Genomic DNA, 27,665 nt, shown 5'->3' with positions numbered 1-27,665 from the left:
CATTTTCTCACATGTAAACACAGACCTTTAAGAGGGTTATACCCTCGTCTTGATGTTTTTTTTTTTTTCCTCTCAAAAGTGTCAAATAAGGTTACGAGGCCAGGATGGGACAGCCTCGTCAGTGTAAAAGATTTGCACTTTAAAGCTCAAACCGCAAATTCATACTTAAATTACACTGAGTTTGACATACTGCCACCCTCTGGAAGTCCATATACTAAGTGCTGAGCGGGTTATTTTTCTTCACAGAGTAGGCTTTGTGGAGGTCAGGGGAGTGGGAGAACTGGAGGACTGTGGGGGTGAACATTTCCGATTCTATATCCTCCCCGCAGTAACATTAGCCGGGTCGTCCCTCTGATTTAAACCCAAATCTCTCTCCTCCACCTCCCACCCATAACTATTTTTTCCTCCTTTTTTTTTTTGTGAAGAAGAAGAGTTTTAAAAACATCCTCTCATCTCCTGCGCGCTGCTCAGAGCGATAGCTGAGAGTCAGCTTTGCGATCCGGATTCCTTCCCCAATTATCCCAGGTCACTAATAAGGCGGGGTGTGGAGGCACTGGGCTGTGCCGCAGTGGCCTAGAGGCTCGGTGCCAAATTGAAACGACTCGGGAAATAAGAGGCAGACGCTGAATCTTGCCTAATTGCAGCTGGAGAGTGTGGCTGGCTGCTCAGATGTGTGCGAAAGAAAGAGAAATGTGCAGAGAGTGATGAGGGTCTGAGACAGAGAGTAAGAGAGACGATGAGAGGCAACAAAGAGAGGGAAAAGGGAAAGAAATGAGGGATGGAGACTGAAGGATGAGTGGCAGTTGAGTGAGACTGGGTAAACTCAGAATGCTCGAGAATGAGGGATTTTCTTCTGGCCCTTTTCCTGCTCTCCCTATCCCCTAACACACCCTCTCCCTCTTCTCTCCTCCCTCCTCGCTCATCAAAGTCTTTTGACAGCTGACTTCTGGCTGCACACATCAGAGGGAGCAGAGTCGGGGCACGACTGAGACAGAGCGAGGAGGAGAGAGAGAGCAGCCACCAAAGCTCCTGCTTGAACAACACTTTCTTTCATGTATCTGGACCACGACGTGTGGTTAAAAAAAAAAAGACCCCTCATGCACTTTATCAAGTCTCATTTTTAAAAAGCCGAGACATCCTGGATCATGTGATGCAACTAAAAAAATAAAAAAAATACAACATCTCTCTCAAGTATATGGGCAAACCGACTCGCAAAGACATCTATTTTGCATGTCAACAAAAGAGCACCTTCATCTGCTGAAAGTCTGAGAAAGATGACTCATATGCAGTGTTATGGCAGTCTGCAAGTGCTTGCAACTCTGTGGCCCTCGCTGGCAAAATTAAAAAGCCACCTTTGTTAGGAGTGTCTCCCCCCTGTGAAAAAAATGTGCAGTGGCTGAAACGGAAGAAAGCCTCAAGGGCATGTATGTGTCTCGGCCAGATAACTATCTCAAAGGCTGTGAATCAGCGGGCTTAGTCAGACAAAAGGCTAACAGTGCGAGAGGGAGCAAGAAAGGGAGAAACAAAATAAAGAAGGGCACAGAAAGAGTGAGGAAAAGAAGAAGTAAAAGTGCACATTTCAAGTTGGTGTAAGGAAAAAAAAAGGGGGCTGGGGCGTGGAGCGATGAGGGGAAGAGACGGAAACCCTAATTTCAGAATGTCAGAGTAATGACTTCTGAGAGTGCTGTTCCACTGTGGTGAGAGCCAGCTGTGTGGCAGGCCCAGTGTTTGACATGCTAAAGATAACAAAGGAGAACCAACGTCAAGTCATAAAACACTGCTCAACGACTCAACTCCTGGTTTGCCTCACAGGCAGAAAAACTCAGCAGAAGCCATAAAATATGTTAATATGAAAATGTATTAAGTCAATTTTCCCTTCATAAAGAAATCTACCTACACTGGAGCATTTCATTTTGTTATGCCGAATATTCTTCATTATGACTGTGCAGGAGCTAAAAATAAAAATCTAATGTTCACTGTGTTTGAACCACTGCACAAAAAGGTGTTCAAATTGTGTCTTCAGAATTAACTCATTAACAAATTTCCTTCCAGAGTTTTCGTACAGTGGAGAGACAGATGGGGTAGAAGCTGGGGCAGATGAAAAGAAACAGACAAACGAGTTCATTTAAAGATGTTTTTTGGCGTCTACACCAAGCTAACCTCAATCCAGCTCTTTGGGATCTGCATAAATTGAGGGCTTGGGGAGTTGTGGCAGTATCCTTGGTATTATGCATATTAGTTTAAGGCTGTCACTGAGAATCAGCAAGGGTGTCCATCCCGCTGCGGCTAGGCGCTGCTAATTATTGGATCAGAGATAAAGTGCTTTTTAGCGCTTGCTCTCTCTGCGCTTTGAAAACCGGCTGTGGCGGAAAAAAAAAAGAAGACAGAAAAGAAAAGCAGCCCAATTTTGGGTTCAGAGAGAGCCACTGGGTCAGGAATCGATCAAGTGGAAAACCTTTGTCTGGTTGGGGTGATTTTGACGTAAGACCAGATTTGTCACATCTGCCCGGCTTTTTTCTGCTGCCGAAAGGGAGCGGAATAACAGGATGCTACCAGACTCGCTGGGAGGGAGAGGGAAGGGAAGGAGATAGATGGAAGGAAAAAGATCCAGAGAGCGTAAGGAAGATTGAAAGAGGGAAAATAGACTTGCCTTTGCCACACATTGGCAAAAGTTAATCCTTTCAGCAAAATTAAAGGGACAGGTGACAGTTCAGAGAGGGTTTGACATGTCACATGAATCAATACATCTCAACATATCTTTCACATGCTAAAAAAAAAAAAAAAAAAACACTACAGGAGTGCTTTTGTTATGAAAGCATTATAGACACCCTGAAACCCCAGATACCATGAAATCTTATTAAGGTATAGCATCTCATTAACTTCCTGCCAAACAAGCTGCTGAGTCCTGTTCTGCTTCACAAAGATGCAGAGGGAGACAACACATGTAGTCCATATGGGGCTGAGCTGACATCTTAGCCTCCACCAGCAGTTAAAAAAAAAAAAAAAAAAGAAAAAAAATGTTCTGGGGCTTGCAAAACTGTTTTCAGATGTATTATTTAGAAAACAGTGAGTGGGTGAGCTGTCTGATTTATTAAACAATATTTTTCAAAACCCCATTTTTATTTGGACGTTTTTCTAACTCATGATGGAGGAAAAATAAGCCATAAACTGTTGACAAAACATCTGACTTTTCATCCAACCAGTTCTGAACACAAAAACATTGAATTGACCAGTTCAACATACACACACATGCACGTTTGCTTGCACGCACACGCACACGCACGCACGCACACACACACACAATATCCAATGCCTATTGTGCTGAAGCCACTGAGCAAACTCTACACACAAAGCACAATCCCTCTTCAGGCCTTAACGCCACTGACACAATGACTATGGTGAGGTTAGGGTGGACCTTTTTAGGATTAGTCTGTTAGTACATACTCTCAAGTCAGTGTTTAGCAATTTAAAAAGACTCGACATATACTGAACTGAACCAGACAGGAAGGGGATAGAGGGGTTGTCTTACCATTTTCTCAGATGTACGCCGTTTTCATTCTCTGGCCTGTACCTGCAGAAAATTGCATCTTTTTTAAAAAAAAATCTGAGGCATCTGGACGGCATAGATCTTTACCGTCCATTCGGCCTACACAGTGTACAGACCGCAAAAAAAATAAAAAAAAAAACTGACATTTTATTGAAGATGTAATTCTCAATGGATTACACTTGCAGTGCTGATAGGAAGCTCAAAAGCGCAGCTAAACAAGGTCAGCAGAAAGACATACTGAGGTGCAGCAAGCAAACAAATAGTGCAAAGCCCAGAATCGGTAAGTAGTCGTATAGAATGGACAGACTAATCCCAAAGTAGGTGTAATATGTGAAGACAGGGATGAGAGAGAGGCAAGGGACAAACAAATGGAGGGATGTATACAAAGTCTAGGAAAAGTGAGTGAGCGACTTTACTGCCTGCACAAAATCAAGCCAGTCTACTGAAGCCAGAGGAGACTAGGTGACATTAGTCTAGTTAGTGTAGACCTCTACATCTCTACATGTCTACTGGGAGATCAGTTCTTTTTTTTTTTTTTTTTTTTTTGTTACAGCTTTACAGGGCGTGTATTAGTATAAATGCAGCAATATACTGTAAAAGATGATGTGTATTCATAGGGCAGATGGTGTAACTCACAACTTCAAAATGCAACAGACAAAAAAAAAAGAAAGAAAGCCGAGAAAGAACTGGAGAAACAGTTGCTTACCGGTGGCCGATTCCTGCATCTTCTCCCTCTTCCGCTTCTTCTTCTTTCCCTAAAAAATATACAGAGGAACGCATAAAGTGTGGCTCCAGCACTCACGCTCACTAGACCACTCTGATATCCTGCTGCTGACTGCCATGTTCACTCATCCCCTGCTGGGCATCCAACCAGCATCCCCCGGACTCCAGACTCCACCGCAAACTGCCACGCTGAGAGGGATGGATCAAGCAAGAGTCCGACTGGATATAGGTGTGCTCTACCTGCTCTCAGCTGGTTTTAAATTACTTACTTGGCATCATTTCTAGGCCTTTTTTGAGTTGTGACCATCCCAACTGAACAGCAGTAGCTTGTTCTGCTGTTGTGACCAGTCTGTGTCAGATTTCCACTACCTTTGAAGTCTCACTAATGACAAACATTAACATGAAGTGCAATTAAAAATGCTCACTGTAATTAGGCTAGTCTAGCTCAATGACTGTGAAGAGCGCCACTCTTCTTCCAGCGAGGTGGTGGGAGTGTGTAAGGATTTATAGCTTATGCTAAATCCCCAGGGGGGAGACTATAGGTATAGATAGCAGCGTAGAGTCGTTCTAGTCAAATATGAGCAGCACTTTGGTTTCCTGCTGCAAAGTCTGCTAATCCACTTATTCATGAGCTAATCTGCCTTCTACTGCTGCGGCAGACGGGAAAGAAGAGAGACTAAGTGAGAGTGGGTGAGAGAAAGGATGGGAGAGGGGGTACACAGCAAAACTATGAATGCCGCACGCTCTCAATGCCAGTGCGTTACCTATTTTGGGTGTTTCCAGGCATGATGTGCTGCCTATTGTGGGAAGGGTCACAGAAAAGCGCTCACAGGGATGCAAAATTCATTTGTAAGAAACGTTTTGCGCTAAACGTATCAGTTCCCTTTATCTTTCCAATACGCAGAGTAGAAAGTCATTCCTCTACTGTTTTTTTCCTGCCCGTCAAATAAGTTTGTACTAACAAAGCTGGAAATTAAAGGGGAACTGGGCTAACTGTCACTAGCTGATGTTTTGTATCTTTAACTGTGCTGTGCTTTTCACTGGGAGCAGAGCTGTGAAACTGTCTCCCCCCTCAGCGAGGCATTTTGGCAGCGGAGCAGTGGAGGCAGAAGGAGGAGGGATGCTGTCGGTGTCCGAGGGGAGGCAGATAAACACCACAAAGCACTTTGGTGGTGGAGTGAATGTGAGTGCCGGAGCCACACTTTTAATAAAGACTGGTGCTCTCTCTCTCACAAATTCATACACACCACATACTCATAGACAGATTTTGACAACTTCCAGCCACATGCAAAAACACGTATGCACGCAAACACATACTGCGATATATATGCCGAGAACAGACTACATCTTAAATCCAGCTGAACCTCCTACATTCACAAACAAAATGGGCATCTACAGGAACAAAGGTTGCTGCTGCTGAATACTGTATGTACGTTCCAGCCTCCAGAACTCAGGCTAACAGTTGCTTTTTACATCCAAAGCTCCACGCTGATATGGAACATCAAAGACTAGCATAACCATTACCAGGCAATTTTCACTCGCTGTGGCAATAATAATGTCCATGATACTACAATCCATTTTAGTGTGGATGGTAATATAACAGTGAATCACAGTGTTATGAATTACACATTAGGCTGAAACAAAGGGTCCACAAATGGACCCTATTAGCATGGAGCGTACTAGTGTGAATTAGTGTGTGGATTACTGTGTGCCATTTAAAGAACAAGTCATGCAACACTGACATAAACACACAAACGACATAAACCAACAAACACACACACAGGCGCACCTCTGCCAGTCTGTTCTGTTGATACTTACATAATTGTCTCGAGCGGACCAGCCTGGGTACAGCTGCATGTGGAGCTGCCGTTCCTTGCGGGCTAACTCATAATACTTAGCTTGCTCTTCCCGAGATAAAGCATGCCACTGTTTCAGTACAGAGGAGATTAGGGAAAAAATAGCATACAGTCAATTACTGGCATGCACTGGCATGTTTCCTGCACAGAGAAGTGTTCTGGTGTTTTGGTAAAGAAAAAAAAAAAAAAATCCTTTTCAACTTCCAAACATTTGGTGTTGAATAAACCAGGGATAAAAGAGAGACAAAGAAGAAGAGGAAACATGATGAAGAGATTAACATGCGCAAGAGCCGGAGAGGGAGAGAAGAGAGAGGAAAAAACTTTGATTTCATATCAAAACACTGGTTCCAATTTAGCAGCGCTTTTTATTCAAACTATGTCAGCGAGCAATTACCCTATGCAGGCCACAAACTAGGCTTTGCTGTGGCTGGCTGCCTCAACTGCTAGGCCTATTCGTTAAGGCTTTTAACATGGCTCTGTGGTTCCACTCTTTTCCCAATCCTCAAAAGGAACAAATTTTGTCATTTCCAACCGTGCCATTATCCAGGCATATTTTATTAAAGCCAATTTGATTAAATGTCAGTTAGATAGGCAGTTTGTATCTGTGCTGCTGAGAGGGAAGTAATTGGCTGGGGCAATCATTATGACAATAATCACAACTAGTTCATAAAAGACTGTATGTTAATAGAGAGAGGAACCTTTGCGCTTTTTAAACTAATTGGGCCTGGAAAGTCAGTCCATGCAGCCTTTATAGAGCCATGGCTCCAACTGTGATCTCTTGGTGATTTAATCCAATCAACAAAGATAAATCAGAGCCGAGGGGAGAGTGAGACTGTTGAATCAAAGTACACCAGCTATGTGACCTACCCTTCGTCCGAGGATCTGATTGATGGCAGCGCTCTCCTTCAGCGTGCACTCGGCGACCACATTCGCACGCATCTCTTTCATGTAGAGCATGAAGGCGTTTAACGGCTTCTTGATGTGCGGTCTTTTGGGCTCCTGCTCCTTTCTCTGTTCGTGCTGGGGTTTCCTGTAGAAAAAAAAAAAAAACACACACACACACAAAAACATGGAAGGAGGTAAAGAAGAGGAAGAAACAAAATAGTTTGAAAATGAGAGAAATAAAAGAGCAAAGCAACACAAGAGGGGAAATTGTGGTGCCGCAATGGCGACAAAAGCAGCGAGGGTCTGGTTGCTCTCAGCCAATGGTGAGGCAGCGTGCGAGGGGTTGCCACGCCATGGGCCCCTGCCTCTTTAATCATGTGCAGTTGTACAGTTGCAGCCCGTCATGCGGAGAGATTACTTCACCAGTAATGGCAACCAAACCCTTCTTGTCCACAGCACATTGCCAATCACTTAAAACCAAATGCTCAATCTCACACACTCAAAGACTGAACTCCCACTCCTGACTTACTTTCTAACAACCTTTTTTTTTTATACTCGGTATGAGGATGGCCATGAATAATGGAAATATCAGTGATAACCACTTCAGGGCGCTCACAGCGCTTCCCACTGCACACACTGGGGATGTGAATTCAGTTCATGCGAGTGCTAATCTAGGACCTGTATCTGTTGCTGGCTAAGTGTGTTGTGATCCCTGAGGCCAAATGAAGCATAGGCCTGTTATCAGTAGAGCATGGGCCTGCGCTAGTTATCTGCTCACATCAAGGGAATGAGAACAAGGGTCTGACAGAGGGTTTGTTCAGAAATGGCCTACTGTAGTGGTGGAGTGCACAAATACCTGGAAGTATGTCATCTCAGAAAACTGCTGATAGGGGGGTTGTGGTGAGAAGTTGAGGCTTGTGCTTTAAAAAAGTGTGACGATGCTTGATGAAGGCATTTTGTGTTTGCAGGACTCACATGTGCATGATGTCTGTTTCATGCGGTGGCTCGTGTTTGACCTGTGGGTTGACGATGGCCGGGTGGGGGATCCCTGTAGCATGGGGACCTGGGGGGCCGGGCACCATGTGGTGTGAGAACCTGCAATAACAGCAGCCAACATGCACTTAAATTAATCAGAGAGGACCACGAAGGTAAGTATAGCTCAGAAAGGGTCCCTCGACATTCCCTGGAAATGTAACCTAAGTGGGGAAAAAAACCCCAAAAACTCTGGAGTGACAGTAAGAGAAGAAAGAAAGAAATCCATCCACGCCCATGTATTTGCATGAGATGTTTAATACTTAACGTATTCAGAAAGACATTTTAGCTGAAAGAAAGAATGGTGAGAACAGGGCTACAGACTATAGGTCTTGTATGTGCAGTTCGTTTAGCTCTAGATCTTTTTTTGGCACAGATTTCATCAACCTCTTTCTTGCAGTATTAGAGTAGAGCAGTAGAGTAAAGCTTTAATGTCCCTGAGGGGCAGTCTGGCTTACAGAAAGCAGTCAATAATAATTATAATAATATTATGCCGGACACAGTAAACAAAACCAAATGAAAACTACCATGAATTCAGTGGGTTGTGACGTGATTGCCCTGTAGAGCTTACACTCAAATTTGAACTTAGGTTTTTGGACTTTTCTTTAATTGTTACTTCTTTCTTATAAAATACTGTAAAGTTACCCTTTTGGGCCTCTAACTGCTCACAACTTACAAACATGCTACCAGATGCTACAAGATTTATATTAAGGGATCACAATTAAAAAAAAAAAAAAAAAACATGGGAAATTTCATGTATGTTTCGCACTCTATGCCATTGTGTATCCAAAGATCCCCAGAATTAATAGCAACTAATGAGATTAGGAACTTCAAGTTTCCATGAGTTGTGCTTGTGTTTCCCTTCTCACAGGACCTCAAGAACAATGAAGATCAGGCAAAATAGGAGGAAGTGACAGGGAAACATACTGTGGTTTTTAGTACTTTTAAAACTCAGTCTAAATTACTTTGAGTTTTTTTTTAAACTCCCTCTTAGTATACAGATCTACTACACACGAGGCAATCTTTAGATGTGCTTTTCATCCCTTGTCTTGTCTTAATCTTGTCTTGTCATCAGATCATCAGTGGGTCCGTGAAGTCTGTGTCTCAATTTTCCATTTGTTTTATTTGTTTCAGGGCTAACTTCATTTTGTGGCCAAGTTTCAATCAACCGGTAGCTGTTTTTTTTTTTTTTTTTTTAATGTTTGTACTGTATTTTTTTACATAACAAATTATGATCAAGGCTCTATAATCAGGGCTCAGGTCCCCATGAAGAAATCAGGGAAAGTCCCTAAAGTAAAAAATAAGATACGTCCATTTCAAACAATGTAACCATCACTGCCAACATTACCTCCATGTGATCTTTGCGTTGGTATAGATGTTAAGCAATACACAACTAGAGGGAAACAATTTTCCTTTTCCTTCACTACAGTCCAACTCACATTTATTTCCTGTCCAGGATCTGTTCTGTACTGTTTGTCCCTGGGTGAAATAATATGATATAGATGTTTAAAATTTCTAACCCTAACCCTAACCCCAATGCACATAACCTCTCCTCAGAAAGTTCTTTGTTGGGTCCTGTTGTCGTGTCTCGCTTGAACAATCGTCTACACTGACACCACGATTTCCGTTGGTTCTGCACCATTTCACAAGCTTTCGGAAATCATGCACAAATACAGGCCAAACGAACGAAGGCTTCAACCTTATCTGCATACCCATCTAACGTTGAGCATAAATGAGCCTTAAAGGAGGAAAGTAGGATGACACCGTCTGGGTTTCAACCATCTCCTGATCCTGCACCTTACATCTGGTTTCACTCGGCGTTTGCCTGAAGCTGTGTCTTTGCAAACATCACACTGACAGAGAATGAGATAGTGAAGAAGAAGAAAGAAAGAAGTTAAGATGTGTTGGGGGAAAAAGAAAAAAAAAAAAGAAGGCACAGGAAATGGAAGTGGCAAGGATACAGTCAAAAAAAGGCAGAAAGAAAAGAGGAAAAAGATTCTATAAAAAGCACTTCCCAAACATGAAATGAGGCTCAGAGAGAGAAGTGCTTCCAGAAACCTTTGATGGGGGTTAAGCAGCCATATGGTTATGCAGGGGCACGTATGCGGTGATGTGTTTGACATGTGCTGGGCACACAGAGGAGCAGTGTGGCTGAAGCCGCAGCAGCACAGCAGGAACAGCCAGAGGCAGACCTCCCTGTGAAGGCTGCTGCTGCAGGCCAGCTTTCCTCCGTTCAGTACACAAAGCTAGTACAGTGTCAGTGTGCATCTGATGCGAAGAGACACGATAGTAATTGCTCCCTGTTTACATGAATCAACTGTGCATGTTTTTTTGCTTTTGTCTGTCTGTGACTCACCATCCCAGCGGTGGCGTGATCTGCCCGACTCCTCCAGGAGATAGGGAGTAGAAGTTGGTCATGTCTGGTCCAGGATGATGCCTTGGCATTCCTAAAAACACAACAACAGCAAACAACTGTAAGCTATGTAGAATGCAGATAAAAGTCAACAATAGGACAAAGTAGTCAGTTCTTCATCAAATGTTTTTTTTTTCATGGTAATTTTACATAAAGTCATTTCAGCATGTCTGTTGTGATAAGACAACATTTAACACTGCTGTTTTTGAGAAGTCTGACTTTTTTTAATAAGCAAAAACTGAAAAAAATCAGACTTGTACTCTCTATTGGTAGAGAACCCTGAGTTTTGGTACTAGAATCTACTTCACAGAGAAAAAGTTGCTCTAGTGCATCTCCTTAAAAAAAAAAGAACAGTTTCTTTTTTAATTTATTCTTGACCTGAGAAACAATAGCTTGAGAAAAATAAATAAATCTTAACTCAAGGTTCAATTCCTGGCTCGTTCCAGAACTGTTTAGCGCATGACAGCTGAGGAAACTCAAACAGACCGTGAGTGATGGTTAAAAAAATTCCCAAACAAACTAGTAAGTGGACTAGCTTTAAACTATTTTTTTTAAACCCATTACTCATTCCCATCTTTCCCATCCTGTTCTACTACAAGTCAAGGACAGTGCTCGTGTCGGGGTTTGAACATGCCTCTTGACCTCACATTATCAACCAGTAGAAAAGGATCATATTTTCTCCGCTTAGCTAGATTCCTTCCAGTGTGTTTCAGAGTCTTTAAGCTGGTTAATTGAAGCTTTCTCTTTGTGGCAGAGGCTGCAGTTCTCCCTGTAGACACGGGATTGACTTGGACTAACTGTCGGTGGATCTTCAGGACTAAGCTCCTCCATCTCCAGCTCGCCTGCTCCTACTGGGTTTCAAGGTCGAGGGGTCTCTTTTTGTGAGAAGACTTAACGAGAACGTGCCTAAACGTGACTAAAATTTAACAAAATCTGCATGGGCTTCATGTCTTCTTGTCTAACGCTTATTTGTGTTTTTATTTTAGAGCACAGGAGATGATAATACGGTTGAAAGTCTGTAGACATCAGGAAATACTGTTCATATACAGACAAGTGGAATGTGCCTACACGTGTGCTCAAACACACACACACACACAAAAGAGGGCAAATGCCTCCAGATTAGCACCATCTTCTAATCCCTGCTGGAGCCAGTCTTTTCTCTCTGCCTCTATCTTTTCTCTTCCTCTTTCTCTCTCCAGGCTGTGGTCTGAAGGGGCCTCCCTCCTCTGAGAGGCAGGGCGAGCGCGAGGCTTATATCTCCAAAGCCAATGTTGCAACGCTGGATTCATAGCGCGCATAGCACTACCCCCTGCCCACTAATCCACCGCCGAACACTCCTTAGGGCCCTCCTGAGGGCAGAAGGGAAGGAAGCAAGGGGTGAGGCGGCAAGGGAGGAGAAGAGAGCCCCAGCGTGTTAACCCTGTCACTCACACCCCTAAGGTGCCTAATTACTCACTCCCCCACCCATTCGCACGTTCCTGTTGACACCCAACAGTGTTTCACACTTGCATTTCCTCTCACAACAAGCGACACTAACATGATTCTCATTGTAAAACCTGGAAATAATCTATATTCAAATTAGCGTTTCCATCTTATGCATTTAAAAAAAAAACAAAATACAATATAAAGGTTTAAATATAAAATGTTCAAAGGCCCAAACGCTCGACCTCCCTTCCTGCATTGCAGCCCCGTGCATATTAGAGCTCGTAATGAGAAAATCCATGATTGTTTTTCATAATTAACGAGCAGATCAAAGTCTGAGCCCACTAAAGAAGGCAGAGCATCAATTGGTCGATACGATAGAGAGAGAGAGAGGGAGGGACAGCAAGAAAGAGAATAAGAGAGGATTCGTTTTAAGCGTTTTCAGCTCAGCTCTACTGATATACACACATGAATATGCCTTGGGAAATCATTTGCAGCTAATTCTGCAACCGGATCACTTGGACATGGACTTCTGTTGGGCTGCGAGTGCAAAGATCAAATGTAGTAGGAAAAAGACCTCCAGGGGTCATATCTGCTCTTCTGTGTTTGTCAGAAACTTAGTGGATCTGTACGGACTGGCAGCACCAATAAAAAAAAATTGTAAAATGGAGAGCATTGCTTCATAAATTGTACTACATGACAACAAGTTTCTAAAATCTAATGCGTGCATGTGTGCACATTGTATTTACTGCTCAGTTCCGTGTCAACACAATTCTTTCCTGCTTCCACTGGAAAAATATTCAGCAAAGTGTCTGGTGCATGATTCCTCTGACATATGTGGAGCACAATTTCTTTATATGTCTCACTCCCTTCATCTCTCACTAAGCTGTGTATTCTTGTGCTCAGTCCTATTTTGTTATTTATAGTTGGTCCCTCAGAACCTCCCAGCCCCATCATCATTATCATCATCATCATCTTCTTCATCGCCTACATCCTGTCTGATTCCTCTCCTCCTTTTCAACTGGCAGCCGCAGGAGAAGAAAGCCGGGAGAAGAGAAAAGGTGCGGGACAAAACTATTGAGGGCTCACGTCTGTTCGCATTCATGAGAAGCTGCCAAAGTCTCCAGCTGCGCGGGGCTGAGGAGCCCGTCCAAATTGCTGAGGAGCTCCTCTGCAGCTGTCAGAGCTGTAGCTTGACGTTGTTACAGAGAGGCAAAGAGTGCAGAGGGAGAGGGCAGCAGAGCTCAGCGCGCCATCCCACAGGCTGCTTCAAATGAGTTCACGCTTAGAGCTGATAGGAGAGATGACTTTGCTGTGACACATTTTGGTTTGTGTGTCTCTATTGATTCCTGACAGTGTTGGCAGACAGGGACGTAACAAAAGAAAAAAAAAAAGTGGTACTGGTTCAGTTTAAAGCACCGTTCAGCATTACTGCGATATTTTGAACAAAATCACATAATATTTCTGAACCTGCAAGCCTTTTTTCTTTTTGTGTGCCTTGCAGTTAAGTTGCCAGTTAAATCAAGTCGTTACTGGTGTTTTCAATGATTTGAAATAAAGACTGATGAGGAAATGCAAAAACTATTAACTAACACTTCAAATTCATGTCTTGATGTCTTGATCATGTTGGAATTAATGGTAGTGGTGCACCGATCCACTACAACGGATCAATAACAGCTCCTATAGTGACCTGATTAAGGAGACCAGATATCAGATGTGAACTGAATGATCCACATTTAATACTTTGTCAATGACATCATAAAATTCATTTCCTCAATCAATGTACTAACTGGGTCATGACAGGCTGCCAACTAATGTTTTAGTCCCACAGTAAACCCCTCATGTTACCTTAAATAAAAATGAGTTCCTCACAGTGAAGTATATAAATTTTAAATTTGGGAAAAAGAGAGCACTGATGTCAGATTAGTACTCAGCATCAGCAATTACCCAGAGCAGAGGTTTAAGAACTGGTATCAGGAGAGAAAAAGTTTTATTGAGCCTAATAAGTCGTCCTTCTCTTGTTAACAAAAGCAGCTCTGATGCGAAATGGAAAACATGTCCATTTTAAAAAATACTGCCACTGCTCTGAACTTGTTAAGCAAAAGAATGACAAGAACATCCAGAATATCTGGGAACAGGGATCATTCACAAAGTTCTGCTAAAGCAAATTAAATTTTTTAAAAAATGACTCTGTATTTCACCCAGCTGCCCCACAGTTGGCGTGCATGCTGTCAGCGTTGTGTCGTGTTCTGGTTTCTACCTTGTTTGTTGCTGACATCCTGGGGGTGATGGCCAGAATGGGACCCTGGAGCGAAGTGCTCGTCACTGTACGTGATGAGAGGGGTGAGTGGGTGGACTGCATGGGACGGCTGCACCACGGGGACTTTGTTGGACTGTGGAGAAAAAAAATACAAGGAGATTTAAAAACAATATGAAAGACTGATGACATTATACATGAGCTTCAGCTACATTATTCCATGCGCAATATGGCTCTGTTCCCTGTCACATGATGTGGGGACTGGTACGGCACAGAGTGCGGGTGGTCTATTGTGCGGCACAGAGCCTCCTTATAGATGTGGGTGAAGCTTATTAGTGTGGTCAAGAAAAGAAGTTACTAAAAACCATTTTTTCAATTTCTTTTCTTTTAGTAGCCTGAGCCCAGCACCTCAAAACTTTGTTTAGCCTAGGTCAGCAGGATCGAAAACCCTATTCCCTCAAGGAAGGAGGAAAAACAAGTCAAAGAGGTAAATGAGCATGTTTGAGACAGCAAAAGAGAGAAAGATGCAAGCAGAGCTGGAGCGAATAGGAGCGAGCAAGCGATGGAGCAAAGAGGGGGGAGAGAAAAGAGACTCGCAGGGTAGAGTTAGAGCAGAGGTCTTAGGCGGGAGATCAAAGGCAGTCATTAGCTGGTGAATAAGGGGAGTTCATTACAGAGCAAGAGCCGGGGGAAGGAGAGATGAGGGATGGAGGAGGAGGGGGGGGGGGGGGGGCTATGGAGAAAGAGGGGGAGAGAGAGAGCGAATGAGACAGATGTCTGCAGTGGTACTTAATGCAGGGGTAATCACGTCAACAGTGGCCCGGCCACAAGCCCCCCGCCCCACACCAACCCCAACCCCAACCCCGGCTGACTCAGAGAGACCTGCCTCCTGACAACTAAAATAGACCGAGCCAGGCCCAAAAAACCCCAGCCCCAACCCCCAGCCAACAGCGCTTACATGCTTCAGCAGCACTGAACACATGGTAATGCTTAGCCATGCTAAATCTACTATTTACAATCTGAGCCCAGAGCTGAGCTGGAGTCAAAATATCACCTCCACAGGATATATGGCTAATCGGAGAGACATTGGTTCACCTTTGGGTGAGACACGTCTTATACCAAACAGCACCCTCAAGCTTTGAATCAAAGAGAAAAACTTCATGAAATGGTAATCAGATGCTCCCACAGGAACAGTCACCTGATTAATAATGTTGTTGAAGATACTCATCTAAATTTAGTATGAGCATAAAATTCTGAAGAGATGATATAAGCAAGGGACTGTTCTTTATTAGCTCTCACTTCGTTGTCCTAGTGAGGTGTGTGCCAAGGTGACATTCCTGTTGTGCTAACTGGTGATTGGTGCCCCTCCTCAAACCTCTCACAGACTGGCACCACTCTCACCTTAAGACACCCCCCACACTCCCTCTCTCCCCACCTTCTGGGAACGTCCTAATCAGGAACACAAAGGGCAGTATGTGCGGTGTGTGTCCAAAAAGAGTTCAGTGTCCCCAACCACATGAGGGGTCATCCATATCAGGCTCCTAATCAGGCAAAGAATCTCATCTACCAGGGCCATTTTTTCCTAGTTTCATAATTGATATAGAACCAAAACTTAATCACCTAGCACAGTCCACACTGTACCATCAGGTTGCACACACCTGAAAACTAATTAACCCTTAGATGCATAAGTGGGGTCAAAAATGACCCCAAGGGTTGTTATTCTTCAAAATCTTTTAAATTAAAAGTATTTATATTTTCATATTCCAGGTATTCCTCATAAAACATGTTTGTGACATGAGGCCATTGCAATTTTAAATTTTTTTTTCACACTTTTCAAGAAATTGCAGTTTTTCTATGACTACCCCACTTTTCCATGAGCGGGGTCAAAAATGACCCCATACATTTCCTATGAAATCTGAAGTTAGCCCAGGAACCTTTGATCCTTATCAACTGTGATTGTCAGTATACACTTACTGTTGCACTTACACATCTGATGCTAGCAGTTTCACCACCAAGGAGGTCATTTCTACACAGCAACATACATGTAAGTATTATCTTCATTTATCTACTTTTTTTTTTCTGAGTATTAGTATTATTGTCAGCAAATTAGCCTATTTTGTTGTTAGCTAGTTAGCTTACTACCAACTACAAAGCTAGTTGACTTTTCTGTGATAGGGTATTAGTATTATTGTCATCAAATTAGCCTATTTTGTTGTTAGCTAGTTAGCTTACTACCAACTACAAAGCTAGTTGACTTTTCTGTGATAGGGTATTAGTATTATTGTCATCAAATTAGCCTATTTTGTTGTTAGCTAGTTAGCTTACTACCAACTACAAAGCTAGTTGACTTTTCTGTGATAGGGTATTAGTATTATTGTCATCAAATTAGCCTACTTTGTTGTTAGCTAGTTAGCTTACTACCAACTACAAAGCTACCTTACTACATTCATGACTTTTCTGTGATAGGGTATTATTATTATTGTCCTCAAATTAGCAGACCTTGTTGTTAGCTAGTTAGCTTACTACCAACTACAAAGTAGTTAGTTAGTTACTACAAAGTATGTTTAGTACTGTAATGTATTACTGCATTTATTGTGTGGAGACTCTTACTATATTTTTTTGACTCTTTACTATATTTACTATAACTTCCTTGTAATAAAAGCTAACCCGTTAGGTCGTCTTTTTATGATTACTCAATCGTGTGTGTGTGTGTGTGTGTGTGTGGCTGCGTGCACATGTGTGCGTGCATTTACTTACATACCTACATATTGATTTATAGAAGAGCTTGTGACTCCTCACATGAAAAGTCGACTGAGAGGTAACCCAAACCTACCAACCTACATCACTGAAGCAATGGGTAGGTGTGGAGTGACAAAAGCTGCAATCCAGCCACAGGAGAGAAGCACACAGGGCCAACAGAAGAGAAAGAGATGCCAGATGTGTCCAAGAAACAAAGATCGCAAAGCCACCAAATGCTGCTGGAAATGCAGTATTCCTGTGTGCAACGATCACAGCCAGCAGCAAGTCATTTGTAACAGCTGCACACAGTGAGAAGAGAGAAGACATTTGTGTCTCTACATGTGCGTGGACAGTGTTATGGTCCCTGGACTTACTTTATGTTCATTCTCTGTTCATCCTTCATTGTAGTAACAGACAGACATACACACAATTGATTTTGACATTTTTTGATACATGATTGATTGTTTCTTTTGTGATAAAATGTGAATAAAATATGATAAATGAACATGTCAAAAATGAAATCACTCATTTGTTAATCAAAATATAATAAAAAATCATTATCTTTAACCAAAATTAAAGAAATTTCTTAAGTTTATTGCAAAAGCGCATTTATTCTAATTGGGGTCATTTTTGACCCCACTCATGGAAGAGTGTAGGTATTGGTAGGTCATGCATCCAAGGGTTAAGCCATGATCCAGCAGCTTTTCACACTAGTCCAGGTGAGTCGGGTACTTTGACCTCGGTTAACAAGAGTCAAAGGTGATGGGATAATCTGCAGGTGTGGGAGTGTCAGACCTCATACTACAGAGGGGAGGGCTTATTAATAAAGGCTGCTAACCCTAAAGGAGGGCTAATCAGGACTGGGCTGGGACATGCCTACACCAGGGGCTAAATGATAGCATTCTCGCCCATATTATTTTACGCCTCTCCACTCCCATTTGTTATCCTTTGGGAATGAGATAAGAACCTGGGGGATTATCATTTTGGCTGGAAGTCATCTCCAACTTGTAGCAAAGGGAGAAGCAAGAAAAAGGCAGTGGAAAAAAAATTAGTCTCTCGTACTTGTTCACACATATAAACTATGATACAAAAAAATAAAAGGTGATTGACTCCTTGGCACCTAAGAAAGCCAGAGGCTTCTACCATAGAAGAGAAGCCCTCTTTTCTGCTTTTCCCAGTTACAGCTGTCAAATCCTATTTTTCTCAACTTAATAAACTGCCTCCATTGTAGCAAAATCCACCAGGGAAAAACCTGCAGGCCTCTGTGACCAATACAGAATTTATGGCTATTTGGGTGCATATTTACAGAAACTGGATTCCCTAACTAACCATGGTTTACCTGAGGAAGAAAAGAAGAGCAATGAATTGTAATTTAAGCTTCATACATCTTCATATCTCTCAAGATATACATATAATTAGACCATGAAAACTGCATTAGGGTTAAGTAAAATCCTCCCTACATGTTTTGACTGTGTCTCTTTAAAGTTATAATGATTATGAGCCAACAGCCGTCATGGAGCCACCATTTTAATACTTCCAGGTGGAGACTTGTTGGCTGGGTTTGCCCACTCTGTGGCTCCTGGCAAGTTTATAGACAAAAAAGCATGACACCGTTTTACCAATTTCCTGGCGGACGTAGTTGGAGACACTCAACTGACCACAACCGTGAGGGTCACGCCACCTCGCTGCGATTTGATCCCCTCTCATCCCCACCCTGACTCCAAAAGCCCACAGCAGCAGCAGCAGCAGAAGCAGTGTTGCAACAGAGGGCGGCCATATTGGAGGTCCCTTTTATTATACAGGAGAAATAATAGGCTTAGGATCTTTCTATTCATATTTTTCAGGGAGAGCGAAAGAGGAGAGGCGGCAAGGATTGAAAAGAAAATGTTCCATTTGGAATTTCATATTCAGGCTTGGCCGGCCCTTTTAAAGAACCCCTCAGATGTGGTTTTAAGAGAAATTCATTGTGCGGAACTGGAGCTGGCAGGGAGCCCTCCATGGAGGAGACACTCCAGTGTGTTTCAGCACAGGGAGCCAGTGACTTGGCGTGCTGTCTGATATTGGGGGTGGGGAAGGGAAATGGGACGTTTCATTTTTGTTTGTTTGTTTTTTTTTTCTTAGGGAGGATTTTTCTGACGGCACGCCGATGTCTCTGAGCTTGTATTCTGTCAAATTCCACCAACATCCTGCCATGGTTGCTGAGCATGAGTGTGTCTGAATGTGTGTCTATGTGGTACATGGAATAACTATCCCTGCAATATTGCCTTTTTAGCATCTCTCTCCCTCTCTCCCCTCACAGCACGGCTTTTGTACTCCACTCAATTATACCACTTCTGCAGAGTGGAGTGGAAAAAAGGGAAAGCGGGAATTTTATAATAATCACTTCCCACTTCTGTAATTTATATGCAATGAGGACTCTTTGCGCCTGCAGCTACAATCAAGTGTGTAGAAACCATGTGAGGTGTTTCACAAACAGCTGGGGAGATGGCAGCTAAAGTGGTCTTGGCTATGGATTCCCATGCTGCTAAAGCTTTTTCACTAAGATGCCCTTCTCACCCCAAAACCCAACCTCACCCACTCAGGAGATTTTCTGAACTCTGGAGGAAAAGGACGCACCAAAAATGGTCTGAGATATTAAACAGGGAAAAAAGACACAGAAAGATGGGGCAACAAACAGTGTAAATTGTATCATCAATAGTTTGCCATAAATTTCCAATAAAATAAATGATTCCCACCTGGGGAAATCTTTCAAAGTAACAGCGAATCACTGGCCAAGAGTACACACCCTCTTGTGACTGTTTAAACACAGTCTTGGACAACTGCTTCCACTGACAATATGGCTCATAAAGAAGACAAGATTACAGACAGAAAGCCTCTGTTAACGCTGAAAGTTTGAACATGAAGCAAGGGTGTGCCCATTGCTGAAATCCTACAGAGTCACCCTCAGACCAGGTGTTCACTCTCAGGTGTGTTTGTGTGCAAGTTGTCCAACCTTTTCCCAACAAAAGTGAGCAAACATTCTGCCATAGTCTCCCATTTACAGCACAGGAAAGAAAAGGGACCGTACCTCACTCCTCCCCTCCCGCTTTACCAAACCAGTGGAGACCAACCTGAGGAAGCTTAAATAAATAACCAATTACCATTTGCAGAGCGGGTTGAACCCCACCAGCTTTGAGTGGTGTGCTAAAAATGGAATGTTTTATTGGAAGGATGGCCCCTTGGCCAGGGGGCTTAATGTAACGAAACCCAATTAATGGAGAAGAAAGCCAGGCCGCCAGCAAGCGAAGGAGCGCCACGCGCCCGGGGTAATGAGACGAACAAGCGAAGCCAACCACAGGGACAGGAGTGGAGGAGGCTACGAATAACAGGAAAAGCCTACCCTGGAGAGAAATTTACATCTGTGAAGCCCCCCCCCCCTCTTCATTTCAATCATAAATCCTGCGTGCTACTCAAGAGTCCAAAAGTTGAAGCAAACCAATGATACTGAAGGCTGAGGCCAGATGGTTAAAATGGGAAAGACACAAAAGGTATGAAGGATAACACAAACTTGAAGCCAAGTGGTGTTTGGTGAATTACTCACATAGCAAAAATAAGCATGTACCACATATAAAATGTTATGGTTTTAGTCACAGCACAAATTTATCATGCAAGGAAATACCACCGTTACACCCACACGGACACACAAAGCCATATGTCAAACACTTCACATTAACGCACATGACCGACACATGCCACTGTATAAACATGAAATCCACAAAAAGAAGGAAAAAAAAGGAAAATAAACCTGCTGTAAAATATGGTCATGGTACATGGTGAAGGGATCAGAAACTGCAATAACCATGCGTTTAATGAATTTAACACATACATGCTACATATGAACACAAAGGAGCTATTAACAGCCAAATTTCTTCTTTCCCACCACCATCAAGCACAACTGAATAGGACGAGGTGGATTACCCATCATCCTTCAGTTGGCATGAAGAGCGTGTGCTCCGAGCAAACCAATCACGCTAGTTCTCATACTGACATTCTGAACGCGCAAAGAAGATAATTTGTGTGAAATATGCCTGCCCCAGATGAAAAGACTTTATCCGCTTTTTAAAAGTGTTCAACTCTTAATTTCTATATGTCGCAGAGCTATTAAAAACTGAGGGAAGAGCAACAGAACATTAGAAATGATCTAGTGCCATTTTTCTTTGCTGTTAAGCCACAGTGAGTTAAGCAGAAAGAGTTAAGTATGACAACAGTTTCTTTTTCAAGGGCTGAGGCTTTAAAAGGTCATAAAAGAGGTCATGAAGGTTTAAATTATATTAAGTATATGCAATTTGATGATTTAGAGTTAGTGTTTTATAAATTAACTGTTCATGTTGCCCAAATTGTTTTTATGGAAAGTGCTGCTAAAAATAAAAGATTTGTTAGGAAGGTTTTTGTTCTACAAGAGTGAAGATTTTTGTCTGATAAAATACAAAACAAGAAAGCATGAGGCTGCCGGTAATTTACAGTTTCATTATTGTCAACAAATCCCATGAAAAGAGCAACTTGCAGCAGCAACATGTTACTAGTAGCAGCCACACCCCTCAATACTATTTTCTGTAGCAAATTAAGAGACATTTGGTACTTTGAGTATTTAAGGTAGAAGGATGTTGAATTGACTCAAGATGCTGTGTGTGTTGTGCGCTCAATTTCTGAGAAACTGTGATAAAGTTCAGCCATATTTGGCCATATTGCCATGTGGCGTGTACTGTATATACTGTATGCACACTGACGATTTTGGAATTGAAATGTTTCCATGCCACATGAAGGATTGTCATCATGCTCACACTATCCAAGCACCGTGTGAGAGATGATCAGCTCTGAGTGGAGGTCGGCTCCTCCACTGTTGTGTTTGCAGAAAGTGTGTGTGTGTGTGTGTGTAGTGGAGGTTTGGTGGGGGTTGGGCCTCTGCTCTGGCAGCGCCCTGGGCGAACTGCAGGATGTTCACCTTGCGGCGGGGCACAGGGCTCATTATCACAGCAGGACCTGGTCACATCAAAGGACTGAGGAAAGGGCAAACATTCTGCTGAAGTGCCACTGTCAGCAGGCCTGCAAGCGCACACGCAAACACATACACAAAAGGCAGACCGCACACACACTTGAGCACCCACTAGGCATCTATACCCCCACAAAGAACATGGCTGTTCTCTGTAGCGCCATCGCTTGCCATAGATCTACTGAGGCATGTTAACTGAAAATCCAACAGCAACACCTAAGATGACATCAGTCTTGCAGAATTGTGTAATTTATCAGCACTAGTAGCACAAAACGAGATACAGACACAGCTATGTGGTATATCTGAACAATGTCGGTGTGTCTCACCGTTGTAAAATCTGAAAGCCTTTAGCTGCGTCATTGCCCCATTTACCTGATCAGCTGTGTGTTTCAAATCAAGGGGAATGCTAATCTTGGGGGCCTTACGTTTGAACTCAGTCTTTAAAACTGACCACGAGCGGAAAATGTTTGGAGCACACTTATTTTTCTTCCTGAATCAATCGGCATCCCACTCCAGCAGCTATTTATAGAAACCCCGCTGCTGCATTAACACACTGCATGATTTATCATTAGAAGCCAGCTCTGGTCTGCTGAGTAGCTACATTCATGCCAGGCAGCACGGTGGTGCCAACATCCACATACAACAACAACACACGAAGGCCCTGAGAGATGTACACAAATAAAATCGCAGCACAAGCTAACTTTGTGTGGCTAGCCCGCTAAAACCTTAGCCCCCATACAATACCACAGACAGAGAGAAAGGGTGAGAAAATGCAGAGCAGAATGGGGGAAAAGTGCTGATGAGTTGCCTTATACAGGAGCTTCATAGAGCCGTCGAACAAGAGCGGATTTGCCTGCTACACCTAGATAGTGCCCCCCCCCCCGCCTCACTCAGCTTTCGCCCAGGTATTCTGGGTATGAATGGCTGTCAGTTTGGATTTGGGAGCTCAGCGCTGAGGGGGGAAAATAGAGTCTGGTGGGGGTCTTTGTGTGTCTCTACCTGTGGAGAGGAGAGCTAGAGACAGTACTCTTCTCACTAAGCCCCAGCTAGCTCCAATGCAACACTGCACACTACATCTACCGAAAGGAAGGAGTAAATATTAGCACTGCAAGCTAGCCAGGGAGAGCTGGACGACGGCAGCAGGCTGCAGAGGCGCTGCCGTGTTTGCAGGGAAGGTTTTCAATGGCACACACCAGGAAAATGTGGATGGGGAGGTGATTTGAATGAGAGCTGCTTCTGCCTGAGCTGTAGAGAGTATTGACCTAGTTTTCCTTCTGTATTTCACTCAGACAGATGCGCACCCGCCCACATAACGTGTAAGAATAGAAAGAATAAAAATATTGACAGGTTACTGAGCCTGTACCATTGATGACTTAATGGAACAAAAATACTTTTCAGAGAAAAAGGGTTTAAATTTGGTTAAATTTCTTGTGATGAGGTAAAGTGTGTAGGTTATGTAAGGTCTCAAAAACTGTGGGTCATGAGAAGGCCTTTTGCCTCAGGTGCTACGACACCTGTGTCCTGGCCTTGATCTGAACTTTTGACCCTGTAGTCACATGATCAGTGCTCGTTTCACCTCAGTGCACCTTTCCTCTTGCAGACAAACACATTCTCTCTTCTTTTACTTCTACAAGGGTCTTTTTACATAATCAGACAGGAACTCAGACAAAGCTGTGTTTTTCATTATGCTACAAATTTTTATCAGTGTTTCAGTTCTGGTTATAATCAGGCAAGGTTCATGTCACAGTGCTAAGAAGCATTCATGGTTGTGGATCACACTGCAAACCTTTCAGCTCATTCACATTATGGACCGTGCAACAATACCAGCAGCCCACTGTTTGGGTGTGATTCCACGTTTTAAGGGATTAACTGGTAAAGACTACCAACAACTGCCTTTCAGCCTGGAATTAGCCATTAATCAAACCACACATTTTAGGGTTTCTTTCTAGCCAGGCGCACACGCCCCTGCTACAATCTGAATGAAAAGCACAAGGCTATTCAAATCTGATCCCCTCCGAACAAATGGCTTTTCTCCATCTCCACAGAAGCAGGGAACACTTCAAGAACCTCTCCAAGGATGTGAACGGTCACATGGAAACCCCGCCCCATCAATTAGCTTTGTGGCAGCGTTTTGTGGGCTTTAATACAAACAAAACAATGACCATGTACAACATGGCAATGGACAACATCTGCTTATCCCTTGATACGTCTAAAGAAATGGTAATAGTGAATTTCTGGAGCACAAAAGGAAGTCCTTAGATTCAGGGCATATGGTTACAGCAACATTATAGGACACACTCATGCACCTGATGCCACAAATCTGAATGATAAGCCACATAATGAACACGCAGATGTTGTAATTCAACTCTTAGTTGGAGTTATTCATGGTGGACTCATATCTTTTGAATGTGATCTTTTCTGTTTATTACAAAAAGCAATGTTAGATTGAATGAGCTGCAACATGTGCAGTGACTTTTCTTGAGTTACCTGGTGAAACAGTCTATTGGCCAATCAAGAGAAAAGCAAAGTCTAGAAAATAGTATTTGGAAACTAATAGGCTATAGTATGTGGCAACCATAACTGTATATCTTTAATGCCAATACCTGTAGCTCAAAAGCTTAACTAACCAAATCAAGAAAGAGTAAAATGGTGGATATTTTGTTTCATATTAAGTCTTAAGCCATTTAGATAATCGCTTGACGTAACCTTCTTTCCTTTGCTGTTAAGTTGATGTTAAGTTATTCACAATTATTTTCGCACCTCTTTGCAATCACAGGCAGAAGAATCTTTGGCCAAGATGTTTTAAAGTACCAATATCTACCGCTGTAGGGTAGCTATTTAAATCCTAGAGTTGCAATCGACTCAAATAACAAAGTCGGGCAAAGTGGGCCCACATAAAACTGATCCTGAGCAAATTTGTGAGCCCAGGTCAAATAAGTAAGAAGAGTGAAAGTTAAACAATTTTTTCGCTTTATCTTTACATCAGAGTGAAAGGTGCGTCAGTGTTTGCAATGGGAGGACGGAAAAAATGTAGATGTGAAGGTGAGGGGGCGCGGCAGGCACTTAAATTTCCCCATCTTTCATATCAAAAGATAGGGGTACAGTGGGGGTGGACTGATTTGATGTTTTGATGCATTGTTTGATGACGGGCAGCTCAAAGTCGAGGATGCCTCTGTGATGTCTCTCCATTGGAGGACATGAAAAGCGTCACCTGGCCCCTGAGCTGAGGGTTATGGCTGCTAGTGGATTTAAGGGCTCCTGCTGAGCTAGACGGTGGCTCCATTGATGCCACATAATCCATTCAGTGTGACCTTTATATTTTTAGAGTCAGCTCCTCTTCCCTTTCAGCCTGCCTTGTTAAAACTATCGCCGGCATCAAGGTGCTGATCAACTACGTTGTGTTGTAACAGGACGGTATATCTAATTTATTTAACGTGTACATCTCACGAGGAAAATAAGTGCCTCCCATTACCAACCGAGCCGTCCGATGATCAAAAGAAACATGGAGCACAAGGCGAGCTCATCAGATGAACAAACACATTCTTGCTAGATATCTTTGTGGGTTTCATCATCCTGCATCAAGTGACTGCTGAGGAAAAAAACAAAGCCTTGTTCTCATCCCTGTGACATCAGTGCTTGCAGACAGAGTGCAGGGAAAGAATCAAAGCCCAGGCGATCCAATATTTCCAATTAACTGGTACAATAATGTGAATCTGCAATTTTTCCATCTGCACTCCACCCAACCTCCAATTAATTGTTTTTAAAATCCCACACGAAAATATCATAGGCTTAAAAAAAAGCATACAAATAAATAATCTCATAACGTACGCGGGGCGGTATTAGTCATGAGCATCAAACTCCTACCACGTTCTAGATTTGCCTAAACTAGGAGCAAACATAATTGGGATAAATCTCCTCAGTAAGCCACATTTAAAAAAAAAAAAAAGCAGAAGGGTGTAAATTGTTACACTGCTGTGTGTTAAGACACTGAAACAGCTGCACAGATCAGACGAACTGCAGCAGCAGGGAAAGAGCAGCATTCAGCTCTGCTGTTTTCCTCTGTGACTTGGGGCCACTGAGTTTTTCTCCAGCCATAGTAAATTGGGCGCCTGGGGCAGGAGCCTTGGCCAAGCTTGCATTTCGGAGCCGACTGTGGAGGGCATGAGGGATAGAGATATGGCACTGGAGGGGGGACAGGGCGGTGGATGGTGGGGGAGGACTGGAAGCGCAGTGGAGGTGACATTACACACATGTTTTAACACAAAAGGGACCTGGCTCGTTAGCACACTAACTAGCAAGCTCCATGGCAATCAGCACTCTTCATTCTTTCTGTTCTCTCTATCCACTTAGTCATAAATATGGCTACATCTGCAAGTGTAATCACTCCATTGTACTCTGATTTTTTGCTCTGCTGGACAGCAGCATGGCAGCCTGCTTTTCAGCACCTCTCCCTCTACCCTCAGTCCCCTCCTTTCCCTCAAGTGCCCTCGCCTGTTCCTGGCTACTCCTTTGCTGGTGAGGCCGGTGTGTCTCACAGATTACAGAGCTCCGGTCGCTCAGGTAACAAGAGTCACTAATCTGGCTGGGGTTGAATTACACATAATTGCCTCGGCACCGTGATTGATTTCAGCCCTGGAAAGGAAAAGACGGCGGCTCCCCCCCAAAACACCCCCACCTCCCTCCCTGCCTCTCTCCAGCGCTCACGAGCGGCAGCCAAGACTCTCCATCTAGTAGGAGGCAGGAGGCTTTGAAGAGATCAAAGCCAAGGCCGGGAGCAGTTGCGCGCCCTGGGAATACGGGAGAGAGGCTTTCTGCTCCTCAGCCCTATTTTCTAGCGTCATGTCGGATTGCAGCTGTATTGCATTTCGCCAGTTTTCTTAATGCTCTTGGTTTTGACTTTGACATCAGTGATCCCCCTCGGTTTCTTCAAAAACAAGGGGGAGGAGGAAAAAAAAAAAAGAAAGTGAACGACGAAGAAAAAGAGAGAGGGAGAAGGGGGAAAAGAGAAGGAAGGAAAGAAAAGAGAGGGGGTAAAGAGATCTACAGACTGATTTTTATTTTCACAACTCCATAATTGGCCAGTTCAAAGGAGAGGAGGGGAGAATGTAGCATTTGTTTTCAATTCTGCAGCCGATATGAAAGGAGCGACAAACTTTTATGGGTTTCCCAAAAATTAAAGACAGGCAGCTTTTTTCACAGTCAAAGAACAGGGTGTTTTTTATGGCCAAGACCACACAAAATGAACTGATAGCAAGGCCCTCCTCTTTGTCCTCCCACAGAAAATCCAACAGTGCAGTGTAGCTCCTTACGTACATCTATGTATGTATGTGCGTGTGTGCACGCGTGTGAGAGTCTGTGTCTAATATCCTTCCAGTGTATGTGTTGGAAATGGTTAGACAGAGAGAAAGTGGTTTGATGTTTAGCGCAAAAACACAAAAAGAGGCATGAAGAAAGAGCGCAAGCTATATCCATCTATTCATTTAACAGCTTGGCTAATAAAGCCTGGTGGCGAGAAGGCACCCTTTGTACTGTAACTATGCAGGCCCTATACCAACCTCCTACACTGGGGACCATTAATATTTCAGCGCTGTCAGATACACATTGCATGTGAGCCTCTTTAGCACTCACACCCACAGCAGAAAGAAATAATGAGCTTCTGAAAAATATGAAACAGCAAAGAGAAGGAGGGAGGGCGAGAGCGCACCAGAGACTGACCAGCTTCATACAACAGAGCAGCTATTGATCATAGCTCTATTTCTTAG

General features: G+C 43.2%; 1 protein-coding gene across 2 annotated transcripts in view; it reads right to left on the bottom strand.

The window, feature by feature from the left end:
- The window catches only part of lef1 (lymphoid enhancer-binding factor 1), a 45,060-nt gene that overhangs the window by 5,798 nt on the left and 11,597 nt on the right, over positions 1 to 27,665 (bottom strand). Inside the window, exons 4-10 of one of the 2 annotated variants that reach the window (XM_041036442.1) lie at positions 14,139 to 14,271; positions 10,400 to 10,490; positions 7,987 to 8,106; positions 6,994 to 7,156; positions 6,089 to 6,196; positions 4,254 to 4,302; positions 3,530 to 3,571 (exon numbers count right to left, since the gene is read on the bottom strand). In XM_041036442.1, the coding sequence (XP_040892376.1) occupies positions 3,537 to 3,571; positions 4,254 to 4,302; positions 6,089 to 6,196; positions 6,994 to 7,156; positions 7,987 to 8,106; positions 10,400 to 10,490; positions 14,139 to 14,271 (699 nt within the window). In that variant the 3' untranslated portion in view covers positions 3,530 to 3,536. The remainder of the gene's footprint in view (positions 1 to 3,529; positions 3,572 to 4,253; positions 4,303 to 6,088; positions 6,197 to 6,993; positions 7,157 to 7,986; positions 8,107 to 10,399; positions 10,491 to 14,138; positions 14,272 to 27,665) is intronic. The other variant, XM_041036443.1, reaches the window with a different exon arrangement.

This window comes from Toxotes jaculatrix, chromosome 4 (assembly GCF_017976425.1).
Source record: "Toxotes jaculatrix isolate fToxJac2 chromosome 4, fToxJac2.pri, whole genome shotgun sequence".
Taxonomy (NCBI): Eukaryota; Metazoa; Chordata; class Actinopteri; family Toxotidae; genus Toxotes; species Toxotes jaculatrix.
This window is presented reverse-complemented; position numbering and strand designations above follow the sequence as displayed.